The 25,867-nt window shown below is 44.8% G+C and overlaps 1 protein-coding gene across 6 annotated transcripts; it reads left to right on the forward strand.

Moving 5' to 3' along the window:
• Window positions 1-11,085: 11,085 nt before the first annotated feature.
• On the forward strand, window positions 11,086-25,495 carry sap130a (Sin3A-associated protein a). 6 transcript variants are annotated; one of them, XM_048251779.1, is made up of 21 exons: window positions 11,086-11,151; window positions 12,064-12,215; window positions 12,400-12,668; window positions 12,907-13,074; window positions 13,393-13,501; window positions 13,793-13,917; window positions 14,367-14,494; window positions 15,431-15,581; window positions 15,729-15,813; window positions 16,010-16,114; window positions 16,230-16,371; window positions 16,827-16,945; window positions 17,221-17,505; window positions 17,758-17,935; window positions 20,065-20,166; window positions 20,580-20,971; window positions 21,374-21,634; window positions 21,985-22,110; window positions 22,314-22,417; window positions 22,609-22,722; window positions 23,643-25,495. In XM_048251779.1, exons 2-21 carry the CDS (start codon window positions 12,089-12,091, stop codon window positions 23,799-23,801), a joined length of 3,249 nt encoding a protein of 1,082 aa, XP_048107736.1. In that variant the 5' UTR covers window positions 11,086-11,151; window positions 12,064-12,088; the 3' UTR covers window positions 23,802-25,495. The 6 variants fall into 6 exon arrangements, with proteins under 6 accessions (XP_048107736.1, XP_048107741.1, XP_048107735.1 ...); XM_048251778.1 differs by lacking the exon at window positions 11,086-11,151 and adding an exon at window positions 11,324-11,385; XM_048251780.1 differs by lacking the exon at window positions 11,086-11,151 and adding an exon at window positions 11,324-11,385 and having other exon boundaries at window positions 12,403-12,668.
• Window positions 25,496-25,867: the final 372 nt, after the last annotated feature.

Genomic DNA, 25,867 nt, shown 5'->3' on the forward strand with positions numbered 1-25,867 from the left:
GTAAGAACAAGTCGACTTGTGGTTACTTCCTCTTAAAGTTGGCCAATCACTAATACCAGCATGTACTGAGAAAAAAACCCCAACTGCACTTGGCTTCCAGGAAAGCCAATGAGTAGTCCTTTTGACATCTAACTACTTAACAAATGATTCTCAATGCTAATTTTCACTGAATGGTTGCCCACTAAAGGCCTTTGTGTGTGTGTGTGTGTGTGTGTGTGTGAGTGTAACTCTCAATGCTTAATGCTAGGCGACGCATTCTCAACATTCAGCTGGCCCAATGCAGCGGGGTTTCTCAGCCCTGTGGTATGTGCTTTGCATTTATCACAGCTGAGAAATAACGCAAAGCCGAGCGACTTAGCGTCAGAAGGCATACATGGAATTCACCCCTGCGAAAAACCGGGTTCACACATTCCATTCTTCAAGCAGGCCGAAGTGGTGCATTCAGACACATTTAGCAATCAAAAGACATTTCTCCCAGATGACACCCCCTAAAAGGGTTAGCTTCATCTGCTTTTGGTTGGTTTTATGTCTTCATGTGATTCTTCCCTCCACCCACCCCCTCTCATATAAAGCTTGCGGGTATGGAACTCCTTAATATGATTGATGGTAGAGATGAGATGTCTATGAAAGTGTTTTCACTTATCCTCCCCTCTCTTATGCTGTCGGTGTCGGTTTATCTTTCAGAAACTTTCCGCCCCCTCGCTATGAAGGCACATTTTTGGAATAGTCCTTGCAGTATTGCAGATGTTTGATTCATGAAATGAGATATGAAAACTTACGAATGGATCTTCTTGGCAGAGTGCTGTAGATTGACTTCCAGTCTGCCACAACAAGGGTGTAAATTAAGAAAGTTCAAATGAGATTAAAAATAAATTGGGTGGAATTATGTCTGCGATTGATGTGCCTGATGTGAAGAATGGCTGAAGATGTCACACTTACGGTCACATGGCCTGAAGTGGTCTCACCAGTGCATGCACCTGATAACACTTTGCCTACACAGGCTGTCAGCAATTTTAAAAACTTTGGTCTGTCATCATGAGAGAAATGCTGTTTCTCCTTATCCTCCCCCTAAAGAGAAAAAGGCACATTTGAATTAATCTCTCCCTTAAAGGTGTAGGTTTTTGAACGTTCTAAGTTCCGCAACAATTGAAGGTTCTAAAATTCTATGTTGAATTCAGTGAACCCAGATTTTCTTTAGAACGTTCATTTCTCAACATTCCCGTCACTCCTTTAAGGGTTAAGGCTTTTTGATGCACACAGAAATCTCCCATACTGTTGTATTTAGGATTTTTAAAATTGTATATTCAGAATGTGTTTATGACACTGCAGTAAAGCATATTTGTAAGGGAAAGAGAGCATATGGATTTATGAGATTTGGGCAGTAATGCGCCTGCCTTTGATAATGCGTATCGCTCTCCTCGTGTTTAATGAGCCCAATATATACAGCACTGAATGCCCCCTTTCCCTCAGGTCTCTGTTTTCTGTGTAAATATTTTGCCAGTCCATGCCTTGCTGCATAGGTTTGAGAGGGCATTCCAATCATGCTTCACAAGGTTCGTTGACAGTAGGTTGACTTGTGGCAGATAGGCACAGCTTTTCTCACTGCAGTCAGTAGAAATGTGCAGCAGACCAGACCCCTAATGTAACACCTTGTTACCTGTCTTTCTCATGGATACAAATGAGTTGGCAAGCAGCTCATAGGTTCAGCTACAGGTCTAGGGTCAGTCGCTGTGCAGCGTTGCAGTGATACCTCAGGCGCCAACCTTTTTCTGGTCTCTATGGGCTTTTGCATATTGAAGTTGGCAGAGTATTTGCTGAGACGGTATGTCTGACAGTTTACTCATGACATTTATGGTTGCCTGCAAAAAGCAAACACAAATGAGCAAACATGTCATAAATGTAAGATTTTGTTTTGCAGTATCAGTATTGCACTAGGGGCTAAAGTACATTGAAAATTTACCATGATGTGGTTGAGTGATGTAGAAATGCTGATTGTATTTGTGATATCTCATGTATATCAATTCTCTCAATTGTGTCTCAATTGTGTTGCCTTTAAAACACCAAGAATTAATTAGAGGATAAACTTTACGTCACTAAACAGAATCATTTATTGTATTTCAGTCCTCCCTTACAGTACAGTCACTCCCTTATTATCTGGGGTCATTAGTTCTGGTATTGAGAATTCTAAACATGAGAAAGTGACTAAAACAGGGACACAAAGCATTGCAATTGGTATGGTGACAATGAAATGCGGATCTAACAGTGGGTTAAGATCTTAGGCTACGGTAGAGCTTCACTATTTTATTCTGACCATGTCATCATAAAACATATTTACATATTTTGATTGAAAAAAAAGAGAAAGCATGTACCTCCTTATTTCTGTAATGTCACTGAGCAATAATTTCTATATTTCTTTTCAGCCGTGTGTACATTGCATTTTTGGCCATATATCAACCCCCAGCCCCTCCATAAAACACCTTGACAGGCATGCAGCTCTCGGACTCTGGGTGAAAGGTGATGCTTTGGAAAGCACTCGCCAGGGGAAGCTTCAACATCTGCAGATGCACACATCCTCGAGCTCTCCGTGGGGAGCCCCCAAAAACCCATCCTCTGGGCTGTTGCCTGGGATGGACAGCACATTCCACACACATCTGGAGTTTTCCAGGGAAAAAAAATAATCCCATCGGCCACAACTTGACCGAGCCAGAGCTGTCTATGTGCGCGCATGCATCACAGCGGAGCTCTGGGATACAAGAATGCCCTCGGCAAGCACGAGCAGGCCCATTTAATGCCTTAATGAACATCTACCCTATTCAAAGAGCGAAGCTGTGACATAACAGAGACCGGAGGTGTGATGGTTAAAGGATCTAGGAAAAGCGCAAAAAAAAGATCAAAAGTGGATACCATAGAGAGAGTATCTCTCACTATAGACATTGCCCACGCAAGTTGGTTTCTCAATGACTACTTTGAAAGACATATAGTTTTTTTTCTCTCTTTTGGTTTCTTTTTCATAAGGTATATGATCCAGTCTAGTTTGACTGTACAGTATATGCTCTGTAGTGGGCACTGTATGGGGAGGGTATCTGGCAGCCCCACAGCAGAGCAGCCTGGGCCCCATCATGTGCGCCCCTGGACATATTTTCTCCCCAAACTCTCGGTGAGAAATATTTGGAAAAATAGCTCTGTCAAGTGGTGTGTTTTGCCTTGATTTCCATGGAGATTCCGAAACTTCCTGCCTCGAGCGGTTCTGGAATGCAGGCCCCTCTCCTCCCCCCTCTCTCCCCCTCCTCCTCCACCTCAACCCTGCTCCATCCTCTTTCCCTTTTCCTCATAAATCAGGCCAGCGGCCTCTAATTTTAGGCCTGTTTGTGTGTGCTGGAGCACTATCGCTGGAAGCCGGTGTTTTCTTTCTATTGGGGGGGGCCTTGGAGGGGCTGCATACCTTTGCCCTAATTTTCTTGACCCAGCAAAATATCCCCCATACAATCTTTCATGATATAACGCACTGAATAGTCAAAATTATATAGTTGGTATATATGCCTATACAGTACATTACTGTGGATGATATAAAATGTAGTGACTTGAGTGAGTATGAAGTGACAAAATCAAAACAACCCAAACTAAATAAACAATGCAGTGTATAATTGGACTAGGTCAAAATAAGCGGTTTTCTGTAATACAACTTAAAATAACTGAAACGATGAAAATAACTCCTGTAAGGCCAAAGCACCAACATAAAGTGCAGCCATTGTCCTCTGTGAAATGGAGTGGGAAAATAATGATCATGTGTCACGTCTACACCCAAACCCATTTTGCCTTGTGGCACAGACACCCGGCCACAATAGGGCTGCACAGTCTGGGGGGCGTTGCCACTGAGTCAACAGCAAAATGCCTCTCTTCTTCCAGACTCTCTATTCCTTTCTGCCCTTCTCTCTCTCTCTCTCTCTCTCTCTCTGTCTGTCTCTGTCTGTCTTCTTCCTATATCTCTGTTTCTCTTTCTGTGTCTTAGTTCCCACACAAATTCTATCTGGAGGATGAAGCCAGATGACCCACTAAATTGTGGCCTCTCTTCCAGACTCCTTCTTTATTCCTCCTCTTCTTTCCTTCTTTTGCTCCAACCCCCCTTACTCCGTGTCTCTTTTCCCCTACAAATTCTATGAAGCCAAATGGCCTACTAAACTGTGACCTGAAGTTCGACGTTCCCTTTTGGATCTGTGGCATTCCTGGGAGCAGAAGCAGGCACTGGTATTTAGGACAGAGCTGAGGTATTAGCCGATGAGTCATTGTGAGGCACAGGTGTGGTGCTGGAGCACCAGGTGTGCCAACAACACAGGTAGATACCTGACATCTGTCCCACACTTCAAGGCATGCGCTCGCTAGTGCTAAGCTAACTCTCAACGTGCTTTGACTCTTCAATTGTTTTAACTGTTTGAAGTGTAGAAAAGTTGCCTCAGGAGTCCTCCTCTGATCCAAACCTCCAAGGGTCTGAATAAACCTCTGTTTCCCATAAAAAGGAGAATGCTAGTGTTGTTTTTCCAGGTCTGGGCAACCGCTGCTGCTATTGTGGGCTTTGCAAGAGCAGCTAAATGAATGGCAGTGCCTGAGAGGGAGGCAGTGAATACCTTTGAGGTGATGTCGTGCACAGCGCTGTTCTAAAGTACTTGGCAACAGGCGTTAGAAAGGTGTTATGTTGCTGTTTATGTATAGCTGTCGCATAACACCACGGTGATTCATGATTTGACAGAATTGCAACACACAAAAAATAAAAACTGTCCACAAGAATGCCATTTGGGGTTTGCTATCAATTCTATGTGTTGCTAACTATGAACATTCAGTATATTCACAGAAAGTGATTTATACTAAAGTTCCAAAAGTATTTTCTGCAAAGTCAAAAAAGGCAAAAAGCTTTTTTTCTCTGAAAATCCCTCGTTTCTCTGAATTTCCCTGAAATCCACTCCAGCCATGCATTCCAGCCTCAACCAGATTTTTATCAACCTGCCGATCACCATCCTCTTGGGAGTCATAACCCAGATCCATGCCTCTCCCCCTTCCCTCAGCTAGGCATTACATGATATCCACAGGAATTCTGGTTATGTGGCTTTCACAAGCGGCCCTCGCCCGGATCGCCTTGACGGCAGGTGATGGCAGGAGAGGCCAGTGTCACATCTGGAGACATTCTGTTTTCTCTCTGCCGGCATTCTCACCTCCTCTGGTGTGAAGCCAGAGACGGTTCTCTTATATAACCCTACATGGCTCTGCATTCTTCATGCATTCAGACCACCTCACAGCCCCCCAATGGGGCCAAAGGGCCCCCGATGTGGGAAAGAGACACGCGTGGCATGCACTGTGCATATATATATATACACATATATACACACACACACACACACACACACACACACACACACACACACACACACACACACACACACACACACACACACACACACACACACACACACACATTTATATATATATATATATACATACACACACACCCACACAAATACACACACAGAAGCCTGGCCCCCAGCGCCAGGACTCCTGCCAAAGGTGACCATTGTTTGTGTGTTTTGTCACAGAGCACATGGTGAGGCTGCTGGGAGCCTGTGTGTTTTTCTTGTGCCTCTCTCCCATTAGCTGGTGGCAAAATGTTATGCCACTCCTCCATCTCTCAGCTCGATGCCCCTCCACCCCCTCTGCTATCACATCCATCACCTCCATCTTCTGTCCTCTGCCTCCCAAACCCTCTTGAGTGTGAGAATCTGGAGATATTCAAGGGCAATGGAGCATGCAAATGTCAAGAAGATCAAATTCCCACAATGCCATGCAGCTCGTGGAATGTTTCTCCTTTCTGAGGCTCCGTGTCCTGACCCAATTTACTGAGGTGCTGGAATTAGTTGATTTTCATTACAGTTACGAAACCAAAGCCTCACGGGAATAGGAAAAAGGCCTCCGAAAATTCTAGGCCCCTCTCCAACCCGCCTATCTAACACAGTTTGCATGTTTGACTGCTTGGGAAAATTAACAGTGGTCCAGATCAGCCAACTCAGACAGACTGTGGTCAGATAAGGCAACACATTGGTCCAGATAAAACTGATGTGGAGCATCAGGGATGTGCCAAGACTGACGCACACAGGCAACACCATCAAAACATGAATTTGCTCCTTTTGACTCAAATACCCTATGCTAATGCTTTGAGATCTCGTGAGGGTTTAATTCTACAATAACATGTACATCTGGAGCCCACAGTGGTATTATCTTTCATGATACAATGACAGAACTTCTGACCCTGCTGCTTGGCACAGTCCCAAGAATGGGGGAAGATGAATTGCCCAGCTTTGGTCCACTGCATACAGACACAAGCCTCCATCTCCATCATTTTATGAACAGTCATAGTTGAGAGACTACAGTCCACATTCCGTAACGTTTCCAGGGGTTTTTGAGGAGTTCCACGGGTGAATTTATGGATTACACCCTCTTTCAGTGGGATGTGCTTCTCAGAGTATAGGACATATTTTCTTGCTCTGTTGATGAACATTGTAAGCTTTCAAAAAATGTATTGCGTAACCCGTCTGACAGCATGCACTATAACCTGATTTATGCCTCAATGCTTTGCATGCCTGTGTTCATATTTGCACTTCATTTCTTCCTCCTCTGCTCCTGTAGTTCACCAAGTTTCAAATTCACAGACACTGAACTTTGCATAGCGCAATCAGTCAGTGGCTATCTGCACAATAGATGGTTGCTTGATATGTGTGCGCGTTGAAATGTGTATTTCCTAAACCACATGTATCCTGTTAATTAAATGCCTTAGTAAGACCAAAAAGACCAAGAGCTGGGCTGGATGTCTTGAGACCAAGACTTTTCATGCAATTACAGTTCATCATTACCACATCATGACATACCACACACCAGTGGCACAATGGATTGATGAATTGGTGTATTGTTTGGGGTACAGCGATACTCATGCTTCCATGAAGTGAGAAGAGAATAGCTCACAGCTAGAGTAGAGTTAGTATTTTCTGATCTCTGAAACAGGTGAAGGCTGTCATCTCTCAAGGGTCATATCAGAGCAAGGCATGACAAGTATCTCTACATTACAAGCAAGCAAGAAGATCACAATGCCTTTCTCTCCCATCTACATTGCATTCTGTTCTGTATAAGCTGTGTGACAGTATATTTTTGTTGTTGTTTTTCTGGTTTTGAAAGGTCTGTGGCATTTAGGGCCTTTGTAGAGACACTTGTAATGATGAGTAATTATGCTCACTTCTGTGCACTGCCCAGAGTGGCTGAGCAATTCTTTGAAAATTCCTCTGTGTTTTTAAGGCTCCGAGAAGACTGCTGTATTTTTAGAGAGAATTTTGAATGGCTGTCTCTGTCTCTTTACCCTGTGTGCCCACTAAACTGTTTACTGCCAGACGGTTGCTGGCTTAAGGCTTCATGGACAAAAATATGAAAAAACGACATATTTTCTCTCGAGGAATCTTTCTAAATATATTCCTCGGTAATGTGATATAGGCAAAGGGCTGGCCAGGACATAGGAAGGAAATAGTCCAATAGTGGAAACTTTGCCTAAAATGAAACCTCTGATGTCTTGCTGTGTGCTAGGGGCACCATGCATTTGAAAAGCACTTCATATCGGCAACAACATTAAATAAAGCCCTATGGTTTGTGCCATTGTCATGGATACTTCAATATTTCCATCCATGTAAACATCTCAACGTGTTGCTGGCAGAACCTTGCTACTTTCTCTGCAACTCACATCAGCCACAGAGATGGATCTCACCACCAAGGCTGGAAACACGGATTTCTGGGAAGAATCACTGAGGCAAGGGATGTTAACACTTATCACATTTGTAGAGCAATCCAGTGGCTTTTCCATCTTCATGGAAAATGAAAATATTCTAAACAGTAATTTTATATAACATCACAGCTGCAGCTGTGTCTGGCCCCTCATAGTAAAACAACATGTGGAGTTTGTTCTGCAAGATAGAAGAGGATCACATACAATCAGTCAACACTATTATCTCCTTGGTCATCACCATAATCTCCTTGGTGCAGCTGTTCATCATAAGCATCACTATCATTGTTCATCCTTGCACTAACTGCAATCATATAGCGTCATTTATGTCTATTTTGTCATTGCTGTCACATTCTGTCCTTCACTTTGCGAAAAGACTCAAGCTTCTGCTTAGACAAGTAGTAAGGCAGTAAAATCCTCATGGCCCAGATTTAGGTGGAACTTGTCCCATGAAATTCCCATGATACATTGGGTGATTTCTTAATGGAGTAAATCCAAAGAGAATTTAACTATCATGCCACTTCCCTCAGGGTTGTAGTGAAGGGAGTTTCTGACGATTTTTCCATTGGGTGCCGGAGCCTGAAACCCCAGTGCAACCTCATCACATGCTTGGGCAGCACAGAGGCACCTCTATGAGCGAGTGGACAGAAATAACAACCCCTCCTATTGGAAAAATAGCTGTGGCCTGCAGGATCACACACGACGGGGCCATGGAAGAAAGGCATCCTGGGTATCTGGGTGATGTAATGCCCTCTGTGAATGTGCCCGTAACACGACGCTGGAGCTCCGGGATTGTTGTCCACGCTCTTGCAGGCCTTTTTTCTGATCCAACAATCCCTGCAGCAGCTACTCCTATGGCTAACCTCCACCCACTACCACCCCACCCCACCCCAGCCCAGCCATCCTACCTCACATCACCAACACTCCCCTGTTGTGGCCTCCTGCCTCGGCTGACTTAGCTGTCTCTGGTTTTTGGGGCAGCCGTGGCCTACTGGTTAGCGCTTCGGACTTGTAACCGGAGGGTTGCCGGTTCGAACCCCGACCAGTAGGCACGGCTGAAGTGCCCTCACTGCTCCCCGAGCGCCACTGTTGCAGGCAGCTCACTGCGCCGGGATTAGTGTGTTCTTCACCTCACTGTGTGTTCACTGTGTGCTGAGTGTGTTTCACTAATTCACGGATTGGGATAAATGCAGAGACCAAATTTCCCTCACGGGATCAAAAAAGTATATATACTTATACTTTTTATATGGGGTTGATTTTGTGAGATCTCTCGGTGTGAAACATGCTAAATGTGTGAAGTGTCTTCAAAAGTAGCTGTGCATGTAGTCCCAGTAATGCCCTTCAAAATTGCGACCAGATCCATCTCACCTCTGACTGACTTGCATGTTGTGGACATCTGACTCCTCTGTCAGAATTTAGCTACATGAATGCACAGGTGCAAACCAAAACAAAATCACAAATAAATACCATGTCTGTGCATGCTTTGTGCACTTCATTCACTCAACCATGTTTATGTACATTCCATCTCTCGGGTAAGATCAGCTTGGAGGACAAAACAGGACAAAACTGAAGCAGGTTTCACAATGCTTGGACAAATAATGAATCACCCATGACAGTTGTCAAAGGTGGCTTGTCAAAGTTTGTCTGTGTTATCTGAAATGCATCATGGTGATACAGGTTGAAAACAAAAAAGGAACTCCTCGGAATTTGAAATTTCACAAGAAAAGGTTTTGCAATACTGATCCCTATAGGTATGACTCCCATACTATTTATGCCACTAGGTACAATTCCCATATTTCACCATATAACTGTTCACTTTTCTTTGATCAAGTGCAAACACTGCAGATCTTTTTCTATGTAAAGTCAGATGTAATAGTTTGGACATGCAGATGTAGTACCGGCCAGTATGGAGTAATGCGGCAAGAGTTCAACCAGGCCAGGGCATAGCCTTTGTCCCATTATCCAGAGTCATCATAGTCCACTAATGGAATGCAGAGACCCACAGGAGTGGATCTCCGACCGGGTTTGGTTGGAATTCCTTGTATAAATATTGGTAAAGCCCCCTGGAATGAAGTCTGGACTGGAGCCAAACAGGAAACCGGAAACATTTGTTTCCTTGATCCCCATGTCTACCAACAATCACACAATTGCACCGTGAGGTATTTTTGGAAACAGGGGCCTTCATCCTCCATGTCCACGTAACATGGGAGGCCAAAGGCCAACTTGCGTTTCAGTTTATGGAATAAAAGGATTTGCTTTGCTAGAGGTAAAATGCAAGGTGTCAAAGCAGAAAATCCACAATTAAATCTAGTCTTAATCCTAATTTTCCAAACCAGTGTGGACCAAAATATGAGGGGGGAAAGCTTTGAACAGTTGAACACTGCTTATTCAACACCCACTGTCTGTGTGTGTGTGTGTGTGTGTGTGTGAACATATCATGCAAAAGCCTATATAAATGTCAACGCAACATAGACTAAAAGTATTATAGCCTATGTATTATATATTATACATATTATATTAATTGTATTATATTATAGTGTGCTGTGGTGTATTTTTATTTTCATTTAAATATAGTCAATTACATAAAAGTTAATGATAGATTAGACATAGGCTACTCTAGTGATAGAAATAGAAGTTAGCCTATGCCATAAGTTGCTAAGAAAGACTCAAGACTCACAACTCCAGTTAAAGACTTCCTTGTACTCGAAGTTTGACTGCCATCTACTGGATTTGTATGCCTATTTCATTTTTATTTAGCAAGGCTTTGTTCGTTCATGTATCCTGGACGAAAATATGCTATTACTTTGTAGTCGTACCAAATCGAAATCAGTTTAGCTTCTAGTTGAACCAAATACTACAATACATTGTGTATAATACCACAGCCGCTATAAAGTCTCTGGTAATACGCACGAGAAACATGTTTGTAGTTAGGCATTCATTTAGGAAATTAACGAATCATTTTATAAAAAAAAAAAAAGATTAGACCTATTATGCTGATGCACATACCGGATTCGATCGTACAGTTTTGAAAAGTGAAATGTTTGTCTTTCGTTGAACTGTGTTGTTGATTCCAACCGTGCCAATGGTCTGAAACTGAACTGTACAGTCGTAACGGGCACATATCCAGTTTAGGGTGTCATTGGATGCCATTGAGGAGCCTGAAAGTGATTGGGTCCAAGGGACCAAATATCCCTTAGCGCCCACAAGAACACGAATAATAATTGGTTGGCTGCTTAGCCGTTCTGGTCTGTGATTGGCCATAATATGAGAGGGCTTTGTGGAGGAGTCAGCATTCTTCCGGTTTATGTGTTGACTAAAAAGACGAATGGAGAGTGACTAACTCAACGGTACTTACATTTTTTCAATATATTTGCGCCACCACAAGCCTTTTTTACAACCTTTGTATTAATCGATTACTATCTTTTCTACGGAACAAGCGATAAGTTTAACGCTGTGCACGAGAAATGCATTATGGCACAGTGCGGTAGCTAGCTAGCTATTGTTAGCGAGTTTGGCTAACATTAGCCAAGCTGGAAAAATGTTGGTCGACGGAGTAGTTCTCAGTTCTGCTACTATGAGAGGTCCGAATGTTGCTTTACACGAAATAATAGCTTCGCTTGTTTTCCGATTGCATACAAGTTCAGGAATGCCTTTGGTTTCATGTTGCTTAGCTTGTTGTTAAGTTACTAGTTCTTACCTCAGTAGTCTTCGCATAGCATTGATTGACGTGTTCGGCGAGCTAAGTTAACTGGCTAGCTTCAGCGCTACCTCAAGAAATATTGCTGTGATACTGTCATGCAATCGACCGTCAATCTTGATTCAGATGTGTTTAATGTATTGCTCGGAATATTGAGTATGTTCTTTGCAGCAACGTTACATCCGTTTGCCTTATAACTGGAGATGCTAAAGTAACTGTGCTGGGTTAACGTCAACGACAACGTTTCCCTCGACTGTCAGCATAGGTTAACTATAACCGTTACCTTCCTGTGTTTCGTTGCCGAAAATGATTACATGTTGTTTCTGGATGCGGGATATGTGTGAATTTATGTGTTTGATCTGAAACTCTCTTCCCCTTTCGAGGGGGCTTGATCGAAAAAGCCTTGGTAATATCCTACAGTTAGCGTTGCTTACAGGACACCCCTGTAGTACAGTATACAATGTTTCCAGCTTAACTTACCATTTAATCACGGTTTTGCTGGAATCAACCCTACGTTAACTGCTGGCATTGAACATACAATAATTCTCCACTGTTTCTGCAGGTTAACGTTGTTGTTTAGCAGGAAGATGAGTTCTCAGCAGTTTCCAAGGACGGCGTTGCCCTCCGCAGCTATAGGGCAAGGCCAGGCACCTGGAGGAAACACCAGCCTTGCTGTAGGGAATCAGCCTGGGAGCCAGCCAGGTGGGCGTCGTGGTTTGTATTTTAACTCCACTAGTTTCTACACAATCACACCTGTAATATTTCAAAGCCTTAACTGACAATGGGTTGAAAAGGTAGAAGTGGTAAGAAGGGTATGCAGACAGGCATTTGATAATGCTTTACAATACTCAGTCCAGTATGGTGATTATATGAGTGAGACTGAACCACTTCTTTGCAGCAGGTGATGATGAGGGCAGTCGAGATACTGACCATGCCCAAGACCATCCACCAAACAGTGGCAGTAGCACTGGAGGGGCGTTGCCATTCCGTGATGACAAGCAGGAGCCTGTGGTGGTGAGGCCCTACCCACAAGTGCAGTCCTTGGGACAGCCTCCCACGCTGCCCCAGCATGTGCCCATCCAGCCCAGCCCGCCTGTCTCTGTGCCTGGCCCACCGGTGCATCTGCCCCAGGGCCAGCCACCCACCTTCCCAGAGGGACCTGTGAAGGTAGGAGCTCTCCTCCAAAACCCTCAGTCTTCCATCAGAAGTGGGAGCTGTACATGGTGTATTTGGTCACATAGCTTTTCAGTATAGAATGTAAAAGCTGGACAGAACTCATGTAGTGAGCCACAATGTTTTTTGGATGCATGTGTACAGGGTCAAAAAATACTTTTATGTGTTGTAGTCGTATTACTGCTAGTTGTATTACCCAGTCTGGTTGTTTACATGTCATTATACGTCATAGGCTGCTATGAAGTCACCCATGCCCAGCCGTCTCATAGCACCAGCTCCAACGGCTGTCCAAGGGCACCTCTCCGTGCCCCCCAAAGTGCCCACTCACATTGCTGTCACCCCAGAGAGCAGCATTGCCCCCACCTCCTCCATCCCTGTGGCAACCATCAGTGGACAGCAGGTAGGCTTTTGATGATCATCAAAGTTGTCTGATGTCTAAAACCTCAAGCACAGAAACTAGTTTTTGGTTCTTCCTTCTGTTGCCTCGCAAACCGATTGATTGTTGTGTTTTATTCAAATGCTCAGTCTAATTTGCCAGTGGATTCTTCTCTCAGGGTTTGATGGAACAACCCAATATTTTGGAGATTGTAAATGATATTATGATAAAAAATTAAAGATATGTAGGTATGATGTATAGCTTATTTTCGCTGCTAATGCAATGTTTCACTGAGGGGTAATGTCTTGCTCTATTCTTAATGGATGTTTGTGTTAATCCCAGGGCCACTCCAGCAATCTGCACCACCTGATCATCCGAAGCAGCACCCCAGCCCTGCAGATCGGTTCATCTGCTGCCCCTCCACACACCTTCACCTCCCACCTGCCAAGAGGTCAGTTAGACCTGTTCCTGCTAATCCACTCCCTGGCAATCAGGGAGCCTTGTCTGCAATTGTCAAGAGTGGCTTTCGTAAATCAAAATTTACAAACAGGGTTTACAGGGATTGTTGTGTCAGTGAAACCTTTGTGCTAGTGTTGAAAAGTTGTTCCAAGGCGGCAAGCTCAGGCTTGTCAGTCAGATGTGCCCGACTATGTGGGGGAGTGCCCCATAAATTTGTTTTGCATTACTTTTTTATTACAGCATTACTCTGTTTATTAAAGAGGTTGTTCACTGTGTCTTTTAGGAGCTGCTGCAGCAGCGGTCATGTCGAGCACCAAAGGCCCCACGGTGCTGAGGCCAGCCTCCGGAGCCAGTGCAGGTCCCGGCCAGCCAACTGCTCTCCAGCACATCATCCACCAGCCCATCCAGGTGAGTACATGGTCCCTGTCAGCATAGAGAGAAAAGAACTCTACGCATGCACATTACACAGTGTATGGCTTGTAGTGCTTTTCTCACTTTCTGATGGCATACTTCAGTTGTATGCATTGACATTTGTTTTTCTTGATATTAGTGTACGAGATATATATGTGTGTGTATGTATGTATGTATGTATGTATATATATGTATATATGTATATATATATATATATATATATATATATATATATATATATATATATATATATATATATATATATATATATATACTTTACTTTGTAATGCTATGACTTTTGTGGAATGTTTTGTCTGACCTGATCTTTTCATACCCCATCTTTCATGTGTGTTGTTTTGGTGTATAGAGCTAGAAACAGTGTATTAATTGGGGCCCTAGCTTTATATGGTTTGCTTGTTTGGCTTGACCTTTGCTTGCCTCCACAGTCGCGGCCAGTGGTGACCACCTCCACGGCTGTGCTGCCCACGGTGGTGGCCCCCATCTCAGCTGCTAGGACCCAGTCTCCCGTTATCAGCCCCGTGGTCACACACAGCACCACAGACATGGTCCATGGGTGAGCTTTCTGTCTAGTGTTCAACAGAGGTCCTTATCAGATATAAAATGTGTTGCTCTTATAGCACAAGGCACTGTTACTTATGTGCAGCGGTGATGGATTGTGGAGTAATAGATTTAAGCAATAAGCCCTGAGAGGCCGTAGGTTACACCGATTCTACAACAGCTAAGGGGCGTTGTTAGGCACGACGCGCTAGCGGAGTAACAATGTATTCATAGATAATCATTCTTCCGCCAAGAAATATACAGTATCTCCTCTATCTGAATGGTTGCCAAGCAACGTCGAGACGCAGCTACTTCAACTTGTATCAAGTTATGGTAGCACAGTAATATAGAACGAAATGGGGTCAAGGTGTATGTTTATGCTGCATTTTACAACGGCATCAAACGTCATTCAGTCTATCACAATCAAGGACCAGGACTATCAGTTTTAGAATTTGTGTTCTGCTTTATGATTGTGGTGGTGTATATGGAGCTCACCTAAAAGGGTACTTCAGTTATTTTATCACAAGGACCTTTGTAAAGCTATCACATAGTATGTAGTCTAGAGCATTTCATTGTAATGTAGCTCCATATGTCTTTATTCAGTGATTGACAGTGTGAATTGACTATGTTGAGGTTCTTTACTGTTACAACAGAGGTGCGTTCGAATTCGTAGGCGAACGTTTGCAAACAGTTTTCCGTTAGCCTTGAGTTTTCGGCAAACAGTCTGAGGAGGTAGTTCTCTGCGAACATACAGTGGAACTGGACCTGAGTTTGACGAAGGCAACAATGCAATTACCGTTACAATGGAATGTTAACACCAAATCGTAACTGTTAACAAATGTAACAAAGAAAACATGTTCACCACGAACGTTCGCTACTGTTTGCCAAATTTGAAAGCACCTCTGGTGTTTGATAGTAGTATGACTGTGGTGTTTTTCTACCCCTTCTTCAGGCGACCAGGACTGACCATTCACCAACCCCCTCCAGCTACCATCAGCATCCAGAGACCAGCCACGCCGCGAGACACGGCCACCCGCATCACCCTGCCTTCACACCCTGCCATCGGAGCCCAAAAACCACAGCCCCCACACACTGTGACCCAGGTTAGTGATTCACCCAATAGTTTCTTCAGTTATTTCCTACTTTCTTTTGGGATGGTCATATGTGCATCATTGCGCCTTTCTATGTGTATTTATTGTGTGTGTGTGTGTGTGTGTGTGTGTGTGTGTGTGTTTAACACCTCTCTACAGAAGCCTATTTTTAGCACGGTGACTCCTGCTGCAACAGTGGCTCCAATTCTGGCCACCAACACTGTGCCATCAACAACCTCTCCAGGTGAGGGAGGATGATGATGATGATGATGATGATGTCTTGTAAGGCCCTTGAGAATGAATGCACGTGCTTCACTGTGCTTATCTAGAGCTACAAAACCTCTCAACTGTTTCAGTGATTCACGAGTCAGTGTGACGATTCTTCCTCACTGTGTGTGTGTGTGTGTGTGTGTGTGTGTATGCTTCGGTTCCTCTACTAGGCTCTGTTCCACACACGCAGATGACCAGCAGCACCATTGTAACCATGACGATGCCCTCTCACTCCTCTCATGCCACTGCGGTCACCACCTCTGCCATTCCTGTGGGTGAGTATCGGTCACATCTCCCAAAGGCTTACTTCAGTCTAAATCCCCCTCAATATAAAAGTGTATACCAAACATTGAAAAACGAAATGATTTTTCTCACTTCTTTTGTTTGTAGCCAAAGTGGTGCCCCAGCCCATCGCTCACACATCCCCCCGTATCCAGGCTGACTACCCCGGCGAGAGGGCCAACCTCATCCCCATCCCCGGTCATCGCTCCTCCCCCAATCCTGTTGCCATGGAGCCACGCAGTGACAACAGGTATGCCCTTTTTTTATTATCAAAAAATAATTTATTATAAGTATATTTAGACATTGTGATGGCTTCTGGATTTTCTTGGTCTTTCTTGAGAGCATCTTTTAAAAGTGTTTAGGCTGCATAGCCTTAATCTGAAACTTGTCCTTGTTATAAGGAAAATCATCTTGTTCTGTTGGCAAATCTTGCAAATAAGCATAATTATCTGGCAAGATTTGCCAATAGAACAAGAAGATTTTCACTTAGTACAAGACAAAAAAATCTTAAATAAAGTGCAAAAATGTCTTGAAAAATAAGTACATATTCAAGTTGATTTTAAGCTTATTTTTTGCAGTGTGTTTAGACTTTGTGATGGCTTCTGGATTTTCTAGTCTTTCTTGAGAGCTTTTATTTAAAAAATTTTAGGCTGCATGGCCATAATCTGAAGCGTGATGTTCTTTTCGCTCTCTGTGTGCTCCCAGGCCCTCTGTGCCTGTGCAGTTCCAGTACTTTCTGCCCACCTACTCGTCGTCTCCGTACCCTCTGACACACACCTACACTCCCATCACCAGCTCTGTGTCCACCATCCGCCAATATCCAGGTATGTGGTCAAGACGAGCCCTTTAACCACTACGTAATCTACCAGGTGCTGGATGTCACATAATCAAATTAACTTGGACACAAATAATATCAGTTGTACTATGTGTAAGTGTAAACTAATTAGAAATCGATTGCTTTGGATCCATCAAGTCTTCTAAAGGAAACCGCTTGGGGTGTGTGTTTGTGTGAGAGAGAGATGGTTGGTAATTTTCCATCACCATCCGCGATTCACAAAGCAGCCATGACCTGTGACCTGTGCTTCTCTTTTCTCCCCAGTCACCCCCCAGGCCCCAAGCTCGGCCCTGCCCACACAGGCTGGCGTCGGTGTGGCCACCACTGTACACCTCAACCCCATGCAGCTGATGGCCGTGGACCGCATCGGCCTGCAGTCGGCCCAGATCAGCACCCAGAGCATCCAGCCCGCATCCATGGCCGCCCAGAGCATCCAGCCGGCGCCCATCGGAGTGCAGGGACTGCACGCCACCGCGCCAATCAGCACACAGGGCATCCAGCAAGCACCCATAGCAACGCAGCAGTCACAGCCAGAGGCAAAACCATCAGGTAAGACGCCAGATGATTGGATTATTGATTTTGTGTTGAGAATTCTGTTGAAGGGAGATTTTATTATGGCCAGGAGTGTGGAGTTGTAATGCTCTTTATTTGGGGGTGACATTTCATGGCAGATGGTGGTTAAATGGATATCAAGGTCACTGTGCCAACGGCGTTGTGTTTTACTCAATGTAAAAAAACACACTTAGCTCCGTTTTTGGAGTTTCACCTGAAACTCTCCATTCACCTGTGTATCCATTCTAGGTGTGGTCCTGGCTGACAGCTCTACCTTCGTCACCAACCCCATCGGCAGCACGTTTGGCGCCACCCAGCCCGTCACCACCGTGGTGCAGACCCACCCCCAGGGCGCGGGTTCGGGGGCGCCCACGCTCGGCTCCTCCCCCAGGCCCAGCATCCTCCGCAAGAAGCCCGCTAACGAGGGGTGAGCATGCCGCTCAACAGAGCGAAGCATCTGAGTAGCGTCAGCCATTCTGTCATCTGTGCAAACCGAAGGATAGGCTCTCTATCAATAGCATAAGAGCTTTAGGACACCAAACATGAATATCTCAAGGCACAAAAATGTCAGTGTCATTGTAGAGGAACTCTAGCCTGACGAGCCAGACCCACATTAAAATGTAGGGTCTGGGCACTCACCGTTCGCAGTACTCAGTCTAATCGGTTGTCTTTCAAATTCCCTCTGCACGCAATAGGACAGTGCTGAGTCCCATGCATTTTCCCAGCAGCGGAGCTTGTTGGCTAGTTCAAACTTTTGCCAACTTAAAACAAGCTTAACTCGTGTCACACTGTTGGCCAACAGCAACATCCATCTTTTTTGTTTTCAAGTAGCAGGCAATTCAAGCCAAACCGTTGCAACTCTGCCATTAATCATTATGTTAAGCCCGCCCAACGACTCTATACACGATTTAATTGGCCTGATAGAAGTTTAATTTTTCGAGCTCACAAGCCAACGAAGAGTTGCTAGACTAGCCCTGGCAGCAAATGTAATTTAAAATAATAAAACCGCTAGGGTGCGTCTAGATTTCTAGGCTAGAGGAACTCACAGACCCCCATATTCTGTTCCCATTAGGCTTAGTCACACGATTGCACTTTATCTAAGGCTAGACTAGAATCAGAATAGGCCACAGTGCTGCCTCTGAGACAAGGGGAGATGGAGATCTTCATTAGTGCTGCTGGTTGAGTTGAGTGCAGTTGAGGGGCCACGGCCCCCTTCAGAGGGAGAGGATGAAGTGCTGCAGCGCTCTGTGGGAAAGTGCAAATCCAAAACTCTAGACAGGGGCCATCAGGGCTAGACAAATTACAGTCATTACACCGCCACAGGGCCGAGTGGACGCTCCACTGTGCTCTCCAAGCACACGGTGGAATTCATTTGACATCGCTGCACAGGATGGGAGGAAGCTGTGCATACTAAAATGATCACAATGGATTCTGCAAAATATCCTGACCAGAGATTCCTCTCTTTCGTTATCAGGCTTAAGCCCGCTTTACACTGAAAGACTACAGTCTCAGACTCTCTGGCATCAAAAGACAAGTCATCGAGTTTTTACGTCACAGACTAGTCAAAGACTATGATTTTGACTAGGGATCTTGCAGGGACACTGATTACAAGACTGCCATTAGATTCCTATAAATGATTTCCCATCGTGCACTACATATCAACAGGAACTCAAAAGATAGCCTACTCATAACAGTCATATTTTCGTGTTTCTGCAGCATTGTTTAATGTCACATCGATACAAAGCTGTTCTGTTACGTGGAAAAGCCGACTAATAATTTATAAGAAATGAAATAGCAAATGACCATATTCATGGGTTTTATCAGGTCCCTTGTCACAGGTGTATAAAATCAAGCTCCTAGATTATAAATGTAGACTGCATCGTGCTTGATTAATGCACTTGTGGCAAGGGACCTGATGAAACCCATGAATAGGCTACAGACTGACTTAACCGGTAAGATTGGCACCGTACAATGATCTGACTGACGGGAGCGCGCTGCAACTGCAGTACAACTTCCACGATTTCTGTCCGACTATGAAATCACACGAAAACCGTACAATGTAAAGCCCGCTTAAGGCAAAGATAGTTTAGCTTTATCAACCATCTCTGACTAAGCAGTTGCACCGTCAAGTTCCTAGGCTTTGCTTTTTAGTAATCAGACTAAGATGTAGTACCTTCAAGTTCCCAGTGCATGCTTTTGGTTTGGGTTTGGTACAAACTTACTCTACTCAATATAATGAATGTATTGGCAGGCCCTGTGGACATAAATGTCCATCCAGTCAAAGATTAAACTAGTAAAACATGAATGGTGCCAGTTCATGAGCGGGGACCACTTTCTCATAAAAATGCATAATAACCAGAGTTTGGGGAGAACGCTGAACTCGGTGTGTCAGCCTTGTGTGGAGTGAGTTGTCCACCCTTGGCTCAGAGTAGAGGGACGCACACACACACACACACACACACACACACACACACACACGTAGGCAGCAGCCTATTGGGCAAGAGAGTGCTCCCAGCAGGCTCTGCAGCAGTCTCACCCGAGGCCCTGTGTTTCCAGAGCCGTGCGTAAGAACCTGCTTGCGGCCCAGGCAGGGGAACCAGGCCCCGGCCGAATGGAGAGCGCCGTCAGGGGGGTGGCGGGGTCCCCGCGACCGGCCGGGTAAGCCTCCCACCACCGGCTGCATGACTAGACATTTCATTGTGGTGGCACAGCCTAATGCACCTCTGGAGGGGGTTTGGGCTGTTTGTTTTGTTTCGGTTTTGTTTTGGTTTGTCTATTTTAGTTTTCTTTGGCAGTATGTTTCCTGATCCTTTTCTCCCCCCCCATAAATGAGCATGCACACAATCACAATTTTGCTCTTTAATTCTTGAAAATCATAGGTCTCTTTAAGCCTTGATCTCCTGGGAGTTCTCTACATGCATGCTAGTCCTTGCCTCTGCTTATAACTTTTTTTTTTTTAGATGCAAATCTAACTGTTGCGAATGGATCAAATAGAAAATTGGAATGCTGCACTATTTATAATAATAGAATGAGAAGGAGCGTTATTCACAAGCCCTTGTTTGTTTTTGCAGGGTGAAGCCCAAAACCGACATGCACGTTGCCATGGCGCCCCCGGTGATGGCTGCCGTGGAGGCGTTGCCCACCCACGCCGGTGAGCAACAGCAACAGCAGCAGCAGCAGCAGCAGCAGCAGCCCCTCCCCTCTCAGGCCCAGCACCTATCGCAGGCCATCCCCACGCTGCTGGCCCCGCCCGTGCCCCCGCCCCCCTCCCAGCCCGCGGCGGTACTCTCTGCCCTCCCGGCGGCCATGGCGGTCACGCCGTCTGTCCCGGCCTCCATGGCCAACGCCGTGGCCTCCCCCACCCAGCCGGCGGCCAGTGGCACGGCCGTGTGTGCCGTCAGCTCCACCTGCCCCGAGCTCAAGGTCAAGCAGGAGGTGGAGACTATGGACACCTCACAGCCAGGTATGCAAGCCCCCTTTCCCCACTGGTCATCATTAGGGGCCTAATGCTAGAGTGGACATTCTATGGGTCACCTGTTTTGCCTGTTGTTTTCTCTCTCTCATTGTTTCTCCCTTTTCCCTTTCCTTGTTTTATGACTTACCCATCTGTATCGGGTTTATATTCTTTCATTAATTTATCTTTTTTCAATTCCTTCTTCCTTTTTGGTGTCTGTCTCTTTCTTTCTTTCTTTCTTTCTTTCTTTCTTTCTTTCTTTCTTTCTTTCTTTCTTTCTTTCTTTCTTTCTTTCTTTCTTTCTTTCTTTCTTTCTTTCTTTCTTTCTTTCTTTCTTTCTTTCTTTCTTTCTTTCTTTCTTTCTTTCTTTCTTTCTTTCTTTCTTTCTTTCTTTCTTTCTTTCTCCATCAGTGGCCAGTGTGACGTCCACGCCAGGCCCTGCTCCGGCCCTCTCCTCCTCCCAGGCGCCGGCCACGCTGAGCGCTCCCTCCCAGCCCGGGGACCTGCTACCGGGGGCCTCCCCGCGCAAGAAGCCCCGCAAGCAACAGCACGTCATCTCCACGGAGGAGAGCGAGATGATGGAGACCAACAGCACCGACGAGGAGAAGATCGGGGGCAGGACCATGGGCAGCCGCTCGGACCGACACGAGTCCCCGCCCAGGGAGTACGTGGGTAAGTCCTGACAGAGACCGTCATCATTTCAGCAAGAGAGTTGTACATGTACTGTTGGCTTAAAGCATGTCAAATAAAGAACCTACCCCCCATGACTATTATACTAGATGATTTGTTTTTGTTTTTTAAATGTAGGGAGAGGGGCAGGATCTATGCACAATAAAAGTCTTGAATCCAAATAAATCTGCTAATGACCAAGAAGCTCTTCATTGTCATCATGTAGCATTTTTGAAAGTGAAAAACTGGAAACGGGAAGGAACATCTGACTTCCCGGTCAGCTCATCAGTTATAGTCACAGCTTGTGTATCGCTTCCGTAAATGTCACACTGACTGGTTGTCATTTCGCTCAGACGAGGAGGGGGTACGCTACGTGCCCAAACGCATCCGACCCCCCATCACTCTGCTGAGCCACTACCGCAACCCCTGGAGAGCCGCCTACCACCACTTCCAGAGGTACAGCGACATCCGGGTCAAAGGTCAGTATCCTAGCAACACAGCTGTATTCTATTTCCTTCTAAGAAAAGACTTGCCAAGTATTTTCCCCCCCAGTTGTACATGGTTAAAATGAAGTTGAATAGAGCAAACGCCGGAGTTTGGCGTGATTTGGAGTTGTTTACGAGCACAAACGTAACGATTGAGCTGTTGTGCTGACATGGTCTTTGCCTTGTTTGTGTTGCAGAGGAGAAGAAAGGTTCTCTGCAGGACATGGCCAATCAGAGGGGCGTTGTGTGCAGAGCCCAGGGCTGGAAGATCCACCTGTGTGCTGCTCAGCTCATGCAGCTGGTAAGCAACACCTGGCACAACACTGGGGCCTTACTCCCTCAGAGCTATTGCACTCATAAATGCATAAAAGGGATTTGCTAGTGGGGGAAGTGTGAAGAATCTGTTCATAACAAATTAGTCCGTGTTACCAAGATGGAGTGGTTACGTCAAATGTTGAAATGATACGGATGTTCTCACTTGTGTGTCAACAGTCAAGTCTAGAGCATGATGTGTACAGCCGGCTGACCAGTCTGCAAGAGGGCCTCATCCCAAAGAAGAGGGCAGGAGCCGACGACGAGCTGCACCGCATCAATGAACTCATACAGGTACACACACACACACACACTACAGAAGTGGCTTGTCCATTGAGGAAAGGGATGACCGTCCTTCCTAAACTTTCAAAGGGAAATTAAATAAATATACATACATTTGAACTAACACTTATTAAACATTAATGACGACAGCATATGACAATTTGCTTTTTAGACACAATATGTCTAAGTCCCTATCAGTCTTGGATGTCATGAAAACATGAGCCTTAAAGGTTCTCTAAGCACGGTTGGTTGACGTCACAAACAAACACGGTTGGTTGATGCGTTTCAAACAAAACGGAGAGTTAGCTCACCCCTCCATCCTTTCCTCCCGTGCCGAAACGGTCATGAACGCGCATCTCGTCGATGATTGGCGGGAAGAGTTTTGTTATGTTTCACGGTCGAGGCTGTTTTTGGAGGCACCAGAGGAGTCATGTTTTTTTTTACAGGGTTATTCAGGGGACGGGCAGCTAGCGGACGGTGAGGAGATGTTTGCTGTATGTGACAAAAGAATTATCTAGCTTAGGCACCACGTAACAAGACTTGGAGAACCTTTTAAAAAGATGGATAGGAGTAAGACAAGTGAGGGAGTACTGGATAGAAGCAGACACTGAAGAGGGGGAAAGTGGAGGTCTACTCGGGTGGGTGTTTTTTGATACTACATTTCTTGTATGTGTTTTTGTTGTGGGTTAAATTGTTATTTCTTCCAGTAGACCCTGATCAAAGGTGCTCACACCTTCCAATGCTACTTTGGAAGCCAGCAGCTGCCACTGCACACTACCCATGTTAAACAGTAGCTCCTGCACATTACCCATATCAGTCATTTCTACACACTATCCATGTCAAAGAGTAACTTATTTCAAGGGTGCAACAGAAACTTGACACCATCCCAGCATGCTTTGCTCTGATCACGCCTCTTGCCTTGTCGTTGCCAGGGTAACATGCAGCGCTGCAAGCTAGTGATGGACCAGGTGACGGAGGCGCGGGACACCATGATGAAGGTGCTGGACCACAAGGAGCGTGTGCTCAAACTGCTAAACAAGAACGGCACCACCAAGAAGAGCTCCAAGCTCAAGCGCAAGGAGAGGGCCTAGAGACTCCACCAAACCCCCCCCCCCCCCCCTTCCCTCTCCTCCCCAGAAATGTCCCCTCTACCTCCTTGTGAGGGACTTAAAGACCTAAAGACTCATCCTCCTCATCCCTGCATTCTCCTTACCTCCCTCCTGAGGGCCTAAAGACTTAATCCCCAACACATGCACACATTCACAAACACACACAAGAATGCAAACCCTTCAGCTATTGTCCGATCTATATTGTAGTTTCCACATAATCAACCACCCTCAGCGATAGTCATACACTCTAGGTTAACTCACAGATGAGACTGTGACTGTCTTAATGTGGTTTATCCTCTCTGTCCTGTGCAGTTTCCCCTCACTTCAGTTAAAGAATGAGTATGGGGCCTTGAATTTCCTTCTTTTGATGGGTTACCTGAGATTAGATCCAACTGAGAATGGTCATCATCAATAGCTGACAGTGTTTCCCCATCACCTTTTAAATTCTCAGTTTGAGTTCTGGAGTTCATTGAAGTGTGTGTGTGTGTGTGTCTTACTACTCTACTGTTGGCCATACAGTTTTGATTAGCTACAAGTCTGTCCATTTGGCCTTTCATGACATGTCTTCTCGGAGGCTGTTTTAGTTTGCCGAGGCCAGTTTGTAATCATCAACCTTAAAATCACGCGTGGCAGTTGATGACTTTCCACTCAGAAATTATCCAGCTGAATCTGCATTGGCCTGAGCACTGGTAAGGATGTTCTCTAAGAAGCCAAGACAAACCTGTCCTGGGCATCCATGCTTTTACACACACTCACACACAAACACACTTTTCCTCCTCATCACCATTTGTTACACACACTCACAAGTCAAAGAACTGTATACTAAATGAGGGTGACAAGACACTAAACCTAATAGTGCCCTTTTCATGGTTTTGGTGCCTTCAATTATCAAAGTATACCTAGGACATAATGAGTGTTCTGTGTGTTTTATACAGGAGAAGCACGTCTGTGTGATTTGATTTTTATTTGTTTTTTTGTTTTTGTTTTTGTTTTTGTTTTTTTGTCTGGTTTTGTTTTAAAGGCCATGTAGACGTGTGGGCTTGTCTGCACACTTGTTCACGCTCATCCATGTCTCGTTACTACACCAGTCCTTACAGGTCGACTGTGTGCTGGACAGAAATTAATGAACATACACCGGCCCTCTCAAAACACCCATTTAGTGATGCTTGTGTGTGTGTGTTTTTTTTTTTTAACTGTTTTTTGTTTGTTTGTTAATTATTTGTTTGTTTTGCAAGGGGAGGATGCTGTTTAAAATATCTAGCTTGTCTGGAGAGCATCATGGAGCAATTTGCTAAGAGTACAACACTGCTTGACAGATGTACTTGAAGTGCGATGTACTTGTGTAATAAAAAGAATGTGAGAAATTTTGAAGATTTATGTTTAAAGAAAGTAAGAAAAAAAATAACAACTTAAAAATACATTAAAACAGATTGTTGTGTAAATGAAAAGTGACTGTACACTCTTAGGCTTTTTTGTAATATGTTTAGTTTTTTGTATGCAGAGACAGTTAGCTGTGCTCCATAGATGTGGCTCTTGTTTTGCAGGTTGTACGCGCTGAAGTATGTGTGTTGAAAAGAGCCTGGTGAAAAAAAAAAAAGAGGCTCCATTTTGTACATTTCCTTCATGTCTGTATATTATTATGTGCTTATGCAGTAAAATACTGTACATTTATGCCACCAACTGCAGTTTTTTTTTATGGTGCATAGGACTTGATAAGACATTGGGTAAGTGGTTGCTTGGGCTTGGATTCCTTGTCTTGCATCTCATATTTACACAAGAGAAAGTAGCATAGTCATTTTTTGAGCACCTCGGACTGGACAGAAAAAATACAAATATTTACTTAGTCCTTGGAGTAATAAATCAAGATGCATTCTCTTTGCTGTGGGAGGCAGGTAGTTCTCTGCTTTAGTGCCCTATACGAAAAGGTTATTACAGTGGGCGAATTTCTGGATCAAAACTCGACACAGATTTTATTCTATTTTTTGGAGAGGGGGACGTATTTGTTCTACCAAACTGTTTCTGGGTCCCAGGTCTTTGTTCCTGGGTGG

This window comes from Alosa alosa, chromosome 9, assembly GCF_017589495.1.
Source record: "Alosa alosa isolate M-15738 ecotype Scorff River chromosome 9, AALO_Geno_1.1, whole genome shotgun sequence".
NCBI lineage: Eukaryota > Metazoa > Chordata > Actinopteri > Clupeiformes > Clupeidae > Alosa > Alosa alosa.

What these genes read in the sequence shown, in the direction of transcription:
- sap130a (XM_048251779.1), top strand. Translation starts at nt 12,089, where the DNA reads ATGAGTTCTCAGCAGTTTCCAAGGACGGCGTTGCCCTCCGCAGCTATA. An exon ending in TCATCCACCAGCCCATCCAG is followed by an intron (nt 13,918 to 14,366) that starts GTGAGTACATGG and finishes TTGCCTCCACAG; the next exon opens with TCGCGGCCAGTGGTGACCAC. An exon ending in CAGCGACATCCGGGTCAAAG is followed by an intron (nt 22,111 to 22,313) that starts GTCAGTATCCTA and finishes TTTGTGTTGCAG; the next exon opens with AGGAGAAGAAAGGTTCTCTG.